Raw genomic sequence first — 11,869 nt, 5'->3', positions numbered from 1 at the left:
ACACACCACAAATATGTGTCTACGTCAGTCTGCCGGGGACTAATTAATAACCAATATTTTGACATCAAATACCGACTTTGATCCTACAAACACTGATCAATCGTCAGGAGAGCCAGCTTCGGATTTTATTTTCAGTGCGACAGCCTGACAGAATCCAAACCAACGTGTTCGTGGACCAAACCGCAAAATAACAGTGAAAACAGCTCAGAGTTATCCTTCTCTGTGAGTTAAAGGATCATTCAGGATGTTTATGGCTCACTGGTTAACTTAAACCTGCTGCACATCAAGTCTCTCCACACGGCAGACAACCACGAACGAGCCGGCGCTGATTTACACGAAGACGAAAAGCAGTGACTGTAATTTTATTGTCTATAAAACCTGAATATGAATAACTGCATAAATCAGATCTGATAAACGTGGCTCCAGAATAAAGGTCATACACTTTGGTCCCCTTTCCAGAAAAAGAGCAAAATGGAATTTAAAAAAAAAATAAAATGACATAGTAATTATCTGATGTCTTTATTTCAGTGATAAAAAATCAGAGGCAGCATGTCAGAGTATAAGAACAGTTTAATCCATAACCTGATTTGAGAACTGAGAGATGGATTTAAAAGGAAGTGATTTTTCTTTCTAATTTTTATTAGAAAAAATTTTTTTCTGTTTTTTATTTTTGGCGTTTTTATTTAAACTTTTTTTTTTTTTTAGATTTTATTCTCAATGTGATTCTTCTAAACGAGGCCATCTGTGTGTGTTTAACACGGAGTTTGATCCTTCGTGGTTTCCTGTACTGCAGGCCTGCGCAGTGTTAAACATGCCTCTGCTGCCCCCTGGTGTTCTTTCACTCAAACAACAAAAAGACAAATTATTTCTTTTCTCGTTTTTTTATTCCACAAACTGACGTCGATCACAGAGACAAACATGTTTAATCTGAGCACAGTGAAGGATTTCATCTGACGGTTTAAGGCCCTGCGGCCCTCTGGGAAATGTAGTTTCAGTCGTCTCCTCCACACAGACTGAGCAGAGCTTTCTGGTAGTCTCCTTTAGTGTGCTCCTAAACACAAACGCACATACAAAATTATCCACAGGTAATAAACACAAAAATGCCCTCTCTGTGGTGTGTTCGATGTCCTCCGTGTGTGTGGGATATTGCAGGACTCACAGTGATGGTCTGGTACAGCGACCTCTTGAAATGCTTCTTGAACTCTGTTCTGATCTTGATCAGGTCGACTTCACAGCGAGAAACGATGATCCTGGTCAGCACCTTCTCCTTCGCTCCTTTACTCTGAGACACAAAATGTCAGCATGGATGGAGAAGGAGGAGGTGTTATGTTTCGTTCCAGGTGGAAACGTTGGACAGAAACGTGGAAAACTCACCTTCATGGCTTCATTGAGTCTGCTGGCAAAGTACAGCTGCCTGTTTTCAAAGCACTCCACTGTGGACAAACGATACACACCTGCTTAATGTGTCCTGTCACCGTGAAGTAGAATTTCACTCTTACTTTGTTCTGATGGCGTCTATTTCTTTTAACGTGTGGCTGAAAATGAAAACGAGACTTGCCCTCGTGCTCGGTTTCCCCGTTAAACCGGGTCTAAATCTGTGACTTGAATATTTGATGTTTCTTAGACGTACCCAGAGTGAGGAAGGACTTCTCCAGATCTCCCTTCACCTCCTTCCTGATGCTCTCCTTCATGTCGTAGGGGCTGTAGCTCTTATACCTCTCAAACACTGACACACAACACACACATTAAACGTAAGACTTTCCTTCAAACACAAGCTACGCTTTTTCACAGCGCTGGTTTCTTTCAAGTATACAAATATAATTCCATATTATTTGTACATTTGTTGGTTTCATGGGTCTTATTTTGTAGGTTTTATTACATTTCCTGTTGTTTAGTATTTCATTTCATCTGTTCTGCTTATATTTATAGTTCTCGTGTTTTCTGGCCTATTGTTGGTCTCGTTTGCCTTTTTGTTTTGTTTTTATTCCTCTTAGTTATTGACTGAGTTCGTTTTACATTAGCACTGTAATGTGCTGTCTGTATAAATAAAGCTTTGTTGCGTCAGTGTTGAGGATGCAGTTCACCTTTCTGCAGGTGGGGGAAGCTTCTCTGAGACATGATTTCGATCCAGGTCACCACGTCGGTTCCCTTCCTCTTCACTCCGGCTTCATACAGAGCCTGGGAGGTTCACACAGGAGCACGGTTAAATGAAGAAATTGTGAAAAAAAGGTCAGGTTTACATAAAAAACAGAAAAAGCACATGTAGAAAACTAACAGTTATACCTCTGATAGATTATCCCCTCAGAGGACACCAAACCTCGTTTCAAGTCTTTAAAGGTACTTTTTGTAATCATGTGCTGTAACTTTAACTTTCACCACCAGGGGGCACCGAGATGTTTTCAGACACGTTGCTTTAACGTTTCATCATTATTTTTGGTCCTTCCCCATTTCCACCCCCGTTTATTTCACGCCATCGCTGTAACAATGATTACTCTTCTACCCCGTTCAATAACGGTCACTTTCTTTTGCACTTTCTTTTGTTTTTTAACATTGTTTTGATAACTTTAACTCTTAGAAGGTTTTAAAGCATTTTTAAGTCACATGAATTTACAAAAAGTAGCTTTAAAGAGAAAAAAAAAGTATATTTTGACCTACTCTGGCATCCTCATCAATCTTCTCATAGTCGACGACATTCGAAGGTTCGTCTCGTCTTGTCTGTGAAAAAAAAGAACAGATTAAATAAAAACAGGTTTTTGTCTAGACTAAAATAAATCAAAGCTCATTTTCTTATCCAAACATCAAAACTATAAATATCCTAGAAAAGCATTCGTGTTTTCAGAGTGTCGGTGAGAAACCAGTGTAACTGACACCGTATGACAAAGTCTATCAACTTATTATTAAATATTGTGAAAGTAATTTTTGTAGGTTTTTTCGTATCTGTCGAATATTTTTCGTAACTGTTCTTAGAAAATATTTAGTTCTCTGAAATATTTTTACCAAATCCACTAAAGTCAAATTGAAGTCAGATGTGTTATTGCAGTTAAACACAGACCCAATACTCACAATAACATTTCCTGTGTTGTATGTGAAACATCATTTTTAGGATTTTATGGGAACCTGTCAGAGTTCTTATATTTCCTGAAGATAAATGAAACATGGTTGAAGCTCGCGGTGAGTCCTACCTGAACCAGAGCCAGCAGCAGTTTAGCAAAGTTTCCCGACGTGTCTCCTGCTACGTCTTTCTCTAAGTCCTTCTTAAACACTGCAGAGAAAGTCAAAGTCACATTTTCTCACTTTTGAAATGCTGTTGTGCCTCTGTTATATATTTATTTAGTATTTTCAGGTTGATTTGTTCCTGAAACGTGACTCACTGTCTCTGTAAACCCTCTTGATCTCAGCTAGTTCTTCATTGTTCCTGGAGCAGACGATCTCGATTAAGGTCTCCTCGTCGGTCCCCAGTCCCTGCATGAAAAAACCCCAAACTGCGTGAAACATCCAACAGTAGCTCTCAGCTATCAGAGTGAGTCTTTTCTGGAACGTTCAGATACCCGGTGAGCCATGTTTATTTGGTGACACTGACCTTCATGGAGGCTTTGAGCTCCGAGGCGTCATACTGAGCGGTGCTTTTCATCAGACCCAAAATCAGAACCTCCAGAGAACCGGATAGCGCCCCCTTCAGGGCACTGACCAGATCCTGACACAACCACAGACACAGGGTTAAAAATCACTTTAGAAATAATCATTTGTACAAAAGCAAAAAGTTCAGGATCTGTTGTATTTCTCACTGCCTTTTCTGTTTGTCAGTTTCCCTCATTTTTCCATCGACCTTCAGAGTAAAAGTTCTATTTTTGGCTCATGATTCGAAGCAGTAAGATGTTAGCTGTTGGCTGGATTACCACCATGACTGCTTCACGGCCTTTGGGTTTACATCAGGCTCCAAATGGACCGTTGTCTGTGGACTTCAGATTTATGCAAGTTTGGTTTGTGTACAGTTATTTTCCTGTCATTACAGAAATCTCCATTTTATTTATGATAATAATAATATCCCATTTATTAAAACAAGATTTAAAAACTAATCTCAGTGTTGGTGACTTTTGTTGTCCACCAAAAGTTTGTCAGTTCATGGAAAACCTTGAAGATAATTTATGAAATTATAAGTTTGCTGAAAATTAAAAGTAGTGGCAGTCGTGATTTGTTTTTATATTAAAATGAATGTTAATTACATCATCCAGCTGATTGATCTGTGCGATAATCTCCAGATCATGTTTAGCAAATTTCTTTTTGATGTTTCTTTTATTTCCTTATTTTTCTTTCTATAAGTTATTATCCAAGATCATTGTTATTATCAATCAATCAGGGTCCGATTTATTTTGAATGATTTATTGTTTAATTTATATTTAAAAGTTACTGAGTAAAAACTGGGAAAAAAACAACAAATTTTCACGTTTATTTTTCATATTTAGGGAAATTACCAGAAACATTTTGGTGATTATTTTTTAATTATTCTATAAGACTACCCTTAAAAATCCTAAGCTATCTGGTCAATGATTACATAACATTTTCACTCACAACGAACAAAATGCAACACAGAAATCATTTGAACTCAGTTATCTGGTTTTAATAATCACTGGAAGCCAAGATTTAAATTAAAATGTGATTAACTGATGGCCCTGATTAGTTTCTGTATATTGATTGAAATAATGAAAGTAACGTATACGTTAAAGGTTCGTTTTTGTTCATTAACAGAGAAGCATCTCTGACCTTCTTGGCAAATCGTTCGTATTCAAAGGCGATCTCTCTGCGCTGCTCGCAGCTCCGTCTCGTCAGGATGTCGATGATGGTCTGTTCGTCCACACCTGCAAATTTGTCAAAGAAACTAAGTTGCTGTTTTCACACTCGACTACCAAATACCATATACAGACGTCAAAACAACTTTCACCTGTTGATCGCATACATGTCTTTTATTTATTTTTTAAAGAATCAGAGATCACACATTCTCACAGGGCCAGTGGTTCAGGTATCCGTCATCATTACAAGTGACTTTGACCCTGATAAACTGTTCCTCTGATTATCTCCAGCAGTTTCTTTTGTTCTGATGGTGGAAATCTCTCTGCCGAGGGACATCCTGCTTTTCCAGCAGCTCTCACAAAGGAAGCTGGAAAATTGAGGCCGAGCCTCGCTCAGCAAGTCCTCTGCAGCGGTCTGAGTGAGTCACTTTCCAGGCAGATGAAATTATGTTGTAGTTTGAAGAGGACAGATGTGAACAGATGTGTGACCCTGTGATTCAGAGTGCTGGGAGCTTTTATTTGTTCAGATTTTATGTCCCTGTGTTCTTACTTCCGCTTTCCATCAGGATTTTTTTTTTTGTTGCTCAACCTTTTTGCTGTTTTTGTAAATATTACAATAATTAACCTCAGAACAAATTTGTTATTAACAAGACAAACACTCCTTTGCATTTACTGTAAGGAGCATATTGACAGTGTAATGACTCCGAAGCTGACTTGGACGTGATGAGGCTACCTGTGTCTGATACATGATGTGTGGCTCAGTTATAGCTGTAGGCATGTTGGATGTTACTGTAGAAGCTAGATATTATACATTATGCATTTTGCTTTCTACCTGTACACATTTATTGATCGCTAAAATCACTACTGTTTCACATTGTGCATGATTTTGCACAAATTAGCATTATGGGTCATATTAGCTGCTGAATAAATTTGGCAAGCTAGCTAACGTTAGCTGATAAACTAATCTAAAAAAAAGTTACTAGATCAGTTTGGTTGGATTAGTCACTCTGATCTATTCTAGACACCATTTTCCTGAGATAGCTTTAAGTTGATTTATGTTTGCAGGAAAGCTAGCATTAAGCTAGCCAAAAACAATAACTGTACCAGACCATCACTGTGAGTCCTGCAAATAACTTTAAAAACAACAACAACCAAAAACCACTTTTTAAAATAACTTTTAAATAAAAAGATATATAAAATGTGCAACTTTAAGGTCATGATTTAAAGTGCCTAGTTTTTTTCTTCTCATGGTTGGTTATGGTGAAATCTCCTCAAAACTCATTACCATAGCATTAATAAACCATTAAGCTCATTACAATACCAGTAAAACAGTAGCTAGTATCCGCTTGAGCAAAGCCCTGAACCCTTGACTGTTGGCTATACCGATATCTTTTCCTCTTTTTGTAATCCGTTAATTGCTATAAACCGGTAAAGAAGCTGAAACATCATCAGAAAACTCTGTTGCTGCAGTTTCGGTGATGTCCGAGTTGTGGACACTGTGCTTCCTGTGCACAGTTGAACAGTTAAACTCGGAGAGAGAAGCGGTGGGATCACAGTTACATAACTCAGTGGAAACTTCCTGACCGGTGGGCTTGGCAGGGAAATATTGGGGAGGGAGTTTTCCTGGACTCGCTCACCTTTGGTTTTAATGGCCGTGTCGATCCTGGCAGCATCACGGGCCGGGTCGAAGTCTCGGGCCGGCACCACGGTGGGGTATTTGGCCTCTGGTTCCTACAGAGGACAGAAACTAACCATTAGCTCCTGTTAGCTGCTTGACAGAAAGCACCGGACGAGACGCCAAAAACATCCAACGGTACTGCTGTGATTTAACCTCGTAATGCCCGTCAGACTGTTACGGGAGGAGTTCTCCATCAGGCAGCTTTCTGAGGTTGGAGTAATTCGTCTGTCAGCATCTGAATGAAGCACTGATCAGTCATCAGTTTATCTGCTTTCTAACTGTACAGATGAACTCCAGGTGGAGAACGACTCTTGTTCTCTGTTTATTGTTGACTTCATTATTCTTGTGTTAATTTAACGAATCTGAGGTGGTGAAAATATGTCAGTTCACTGCTTTGTTTTTGTTTGGATTTTTTCAGGTGTGCAGAAAACATTGAATAACACAGAAATGCCTCCAGTACCTGAGACCTGTTTTATGGTACAGTACCAGTAGTGTGACGTAATGCTGCTCTAATTAGGGCACAGTTGGGTTCATCAGTAATTGGAGGAATAGCCTGATAAATCAAAGTCATTTATGGTGATTGCTGTGTTATCGGCAGGTGACTCACCCCACTGTACGACAGCGTCAGCTGACCCAGAAACTCAGACACCAGCGCCATGATGGATTCACCTGCAACACACAGTTCAAGCAGCTTAAAGGTGAGTTTACATCATTTTCTACAGTCGTACAGTTTCTGTTATCGGCAGTGAGAGAAGGTTCAGTATCAGAAAGTCTGCAGACTGCTGGCAGTCGAGCTTCTCTGGTGGAGTCTCTGGAGCTGTGATATGTCCTCTTTAACCTTTGAGTGGAAACACTGGGTTTCCTCCTCTGACTGTCTAAAAACAGACCAACAATGGCCTTCAGACTCCGGCAGGCTGTAAACGCTCGTACGCTGGAGGGGTGTTTGATTTATTGAGCGGGACGTGCCAGCGGAGGGCGTGTGTGCAGATAAGGAGCATGAATCAAACAAATCTGCAGGAATCTCGGGTGTGTTGTGTAACACGGTGAAGCTGAAGCTGTAAAGTGATTACTGCAGCGTTTCCTCCACCTTTGACCCTCTTACAGACTCTGCCAGCATCTCATCTCGCAGCTGCTACAAACAGTCCTGAAGTCCCGGCTCGTCCCGTCGTCTGCTTGCTGCCGTTCAAAGAGGAATTCCACATATCGAAATAAATCACGGAGCACAGAGAGAACACGTCCCCATTAACCTCCTCAGGAAACCAACCAGATTAATAGTTGAAGAGAAATTAATTTACAACAATCTGATAAATGATTGTATAATAAAGTTTTTGTTTTTTTGGGGGGGGGTTAAGCTCTAACAGCTATTCCAGTGCCAATAATTTCTACTTTCCCAGTTTTCTGTAGCAGCGTCTAAGAGATACCAAAAATATTCTGAATGTATAAAGTTTTTTTTCTATCACTTCATACAAAAATGTATTTATTAAAGGTACTTTTTGTAGCTCTCATCGCCATATGTAACTAAGACATTCACCACCAGGGGGCAGTGTTTTACCCATCAGTGCATTGAAATTTGGGGGTGTTTTGTTAATATTTGTATAATTTTTTAGTATTCGTAATACTCGTAGTGATTTCTGTTTCTGCTGGTGTCTAATGGCCCAGGCTCTGTTGTGGGTTCAAACATGGTAAAAGCATCTTTACATGAAGAAACAATATTACGGTTGTTTACAGATTCATAATTATATTTCCAGGGTCTCCTTCAACTCAACATCCAAAAATAGTTGATCAATCATTATTATCAGGAAGTCCTCAAAACTCCCTGAAAAGTCTTCAGTTAATCCAAAATGCTGCAGCAAGAGTCCTGACAGGGACTAGAAAGAGAGAGCAGATTTCTCCTGTATTGGCTTCCCTTCATTGGCTTCCTGTTAAATCCAGAATTCAAAATCCTGCTCCTCACATACAAGGTCTTAAATAATCAGGCCCCATCTTATCTTAATGACCTCATAGTGACCTATCACCCCAATAGAGCACTTTGCTCTCAGACTGGGAGAGCCTTCAGAGCCCAGTTTGGATAGAGAAAACAATGCTGCTAGTTTTAAGCTTTTCTTTTTGATAAAGCTTATAGTTAGAGCTGGATCAGCTGACCCCGATGGCCCTGAACCTCTGCTTAGTGGTGCTATAGGCTCAGGGGGACTTCTAGTAATGCACTGAGAACTTCTCCTTATTTGTGTTCTTTAGATTTTGGTCTTTTTTGTCCCTCAGTTTTTTCTTGTTTGTTATTCATGGTTTCCTCTTTTTCTCCCCTCACCCTCAGCCAGTCGTTGCAGATGGTTACCGCTTCATCAGCCTGGTTATGTTGGAGGTTTCTTCCTCTCTGATTGGTGGGGTTTTCTCTCTGATACTGTAGTATCTTTACTGTACTGTATGTAGGACTGCTGTCATGTTTAAAGTCCATATCATTTTAACCCTTTTTCACTCCTGTGTCTTTAAGGTTACCAGCTTAATTTAGTCTTCAGGAGCTCCCACTGTCCCATAGGGGGTGCTCTTGAGCTGGTCCAAAATGATTGGGGCTCTTTGGGGCTGCAGAAAAAGTAAATGTCCTGGGAGAAATGTTGTTTTCACCTTAGATACAACAGATATAGCTCCGATTTTTAAATATTTTACAGGTCTATATTGTTGTAAAACAAGCTGTAGTTTCTACGACCCAAGTGTAAAATAAGAGCTTCCCTGAGCCTGAGGGTACATCTGTCATAGATAAAGAGCAGTGTGGAGATGATGGTCAGAGCTCCTGATGTTTCCCTGTGAAGCTGTTTTTACTTCCAAACATCTGGAAGAACCTAAAACTACCTGTTGAACCAAACTCGGAGTCAGAAATGAGCCCACGCACTCACTTTAGTTGCTAACATAAGTTGAGCAGCTTGAAGAATGAAAGGCGACATGAAAGCACAGCGAACTGCAGCCAGTCCTCGTTTATCGCTCCGAGGCGGCGGCTCGGCTCCATGCACGACAGAACGACTCCATCTGCAGCGGACTTTGAGCTTTATAACCCCGCAGACATTTTACATCAACAAAGCACTTCAGCTTTTTAAAATCACTGTTGTTTGCAGCTTCTCTGTCCAGCATTATTCACCGGTGGTTTTAGGTTTCACTCATTTCACTCGTTTTGACTCGTATTTTGACGGATTTTAGAGGAAGCGTTTGTAAAAACTGCTCATGCTGCTTAAAAAATTACAAACAAACACTTGAATTGATGGTTTTGTTTCTGAATGTTTGGTTTAAAAAATACTTTAAAAGTAAGTGAAACTACTTCTCCATCCCCAGGCTTCAAAATAAAAGCCTCCAGTCATTGCTAAGTAAGGAAACAAACGTGATTCGTCCTTTTTTGACTCTTTGAAGTAGAAAAAAGAAGAAAAGTCGTAAATCGTTCCTGCTGCTAAAGCTCTCTGATATCCTGATATCTCCGCTCACTCTGATGAGTTCTTACCTTTAGAGACGCAGCAGCAGCTCCGTTATGAGCCAGGACGAGGCTGGGTGTGGTGTTTAAATACAGGCTGACTCACATGCACACACACACACACACACACACACACACTCTGCCTTCTGACTGCCTGCATGACTCACTGAGTTTTACACATCAGGCTGAACACATGGGCAGAAATTCCTCAGCGAGGCTCAAAGGGGCCGAGAAAGCACTCGATTCTGATTGGCTGGCTGGCTGGTGGGAGGCTTTAAAAGTTAGATATGAATTTTTTCTTAAATTCAATCTGAGCTCATGATTTAACTCCTTCCTGCATCGTCTGTGAGTGAAGTTCATGAAAGAAAGCAAAGTGAATGAGGGCGATTCAGAAAGGTTTGTGCTCCGTGATCAGCCAGGTGAAGTCAGGCTGCTAGTTTTATATCATCCGATGGTCCAAACAAGCTGGTTATATAACCACAGAGTCAGTCTGTCTTTTTCAGGCTTTTTTAAGTGTCGTGGCAGAGCGGGGTCCACAGGAGGTCACCGACTTTAGCTTTTTATCTTTGTCTTCACTCCGTCGGGCTGGTGGGCAGAAGACGTGAACACCTAAGTTTTAAATGCAATAACTCGAGAAGGAAGTCACCTAGGATTTTCAGATTGACACCATAGATGCATCTGCTAAAAATCTTAGACAAGTTTGAATCTCAGTGACCTTGACCTCAAGGTCAGAGGTCAGGTTTTCTAAAAATCTTCTGAGTGCGATAACTTGAGAACAAGGCCCACTCAGGCTGTGCAGGTAGTCCTGCTCCTCTGTGATGGCACATCCACATCCAAGTGTCATCAGAAGTAGGTTTGCTGTGTCTCTCAGCCCAGCAGCACAGGTATCATCTTCTTTGTGCAAGGAGGAACAAGAAGAGCACAGCTCAAGGTCCAGTAGTGACGTCTAATTCATGTGCATGCTTCTGAAACATCCAGGGTCCATCTATCTTCTGATTGATGGACCTTGAAGAGACAGGAGCTAAAACAGCTTGTTTCATGGAGATGATGAATTGAGGAACTTAAGATTTTTTTTTTAATCTTTTTTTTATCGTGTTATTATGCAAAGCTGCTCTGATGCACTCCCACAATAAAAATATTAAACTCAAACTGAGCAGAATGGGTCACCTATAAAAAAACAAAATCAATTTATACTTGCACACTTTTAATTATGAGTATTTTTTACAGTGTGGTGTCAGAACAGAGTTAGGAGACTGTTGTGTCTGTATGTCATGATCGCTCTTCAGCAGTGACACTTCCCGACTTTGTCCTCTTCTGAAGTTTATCCACAGGTTCACTGACAGTTTCTACGGCCCGAGTGAGACACGGCGGGGTTTAGCCCTGCTAATATTTATCCAGACAGTATGTGATAAAGCAGGTGTGGCGGGGTGGAGCGGGACAGTGACGGAGTTTTATTGATCGTAACAGGGTCATTATGTTAAAAGAATTTCAGGTGGAGAATCCCCACGTGGTCTCAGGTGTGTCCCAGCAGGAAGTGACCTCCCTGTGGAGGGAGGGGGTGATGGTGGCCAGAGAAATCGGGGCCTTGACGGGTTAGATTGTTTAAACGAGCTGCTATGGTGATGCTGAGCGAGCCATCACACTCATTCAGCAGTCATCCATGAGTCAGCCTTTCTGATCCCAACAGTTTTAATCCTCCCTGCATGAACAGAAACAGGCACATTCATCGTTACCACAGACGGTCACAGCTGGAGCAGGATCAGCAGGAAACCCTCCTGGAGAGCAGTTAACAGCTGGAAAAGGTGACCAGGATTCAGGGAGGATTCAGGGTTACCTGAATTATGCTGCAATAGGTCTAAGGTGCTGGAAGATTCCCATGATGCACTGGGTGTTTCTTCTTCACTCACTATGTGTTAATAGACCTCTCTGCTGAATCATACCTGTTATTAATCT

At 40.8% G+C, this 11,869-nt stretch overlaps 1 protein-coding gene across 1 annotated transcript; it reads right to left on the bottom strand.

Moving 5' to 3' along the window:
* Positions 1-848: 848 nt before the first annotated feature.
* Positions 849-10,051, bottom strand: LOC134623978 (annexin A2-B-like). The gene is made up of 13 exons (XM_063468979.1): positions 9,947-10,051; positions 7,073-7,134; positions 6,425-6,518; positions 4,762-4,856; positions 3,581-3,694; positions 3,372-3,462; positions 3,183-3,262; positions 2,656-2,715; positions 2,085-2,178; positions 1,631-1,726; positions 1,375-1,433; positions 1,160-1,282; positions 849-1,051 (listed from the first exon to the last, which is right to left on the bottom strand). Exons 2-13 carry the CDS (start codon positions 7,121-7,123, stop codon positions 992-994), a joined length of 1,017 nt encoding a protein of 338 aa, XP_063325049.1. The 5' UTR covers positions 7,124-7,134; positions 9,947-10,051; the 3' UTR covers positions 849-991.
* Positions 10,052-11,869: the final 1,818 nt, after the last annotated feature.

The sequence above is a fragment of the Pelmatolapia mariae genome, linkage group LG1 (genome assembly GCF_036321145.2).
Source record: "Pelmatolapia mariae isolate MD_Pm_ZW linkage group LG1, Pm_UMD_F_2, whole genome shotgun sequence".
NCBI classification, from domain to species: domain Eukaryota; kingdom Metazoa; phylum Chordata; class Actinopteri; order Cichliformes; family Cichlidae; genus Pelmatolapia; species Pelmatolapia mariae.
The sequence above is the reverse complement of the archived record's forward strand: the minus strand, read 5'-3'. Positions and strand labels throughout refer to the sequence as shown.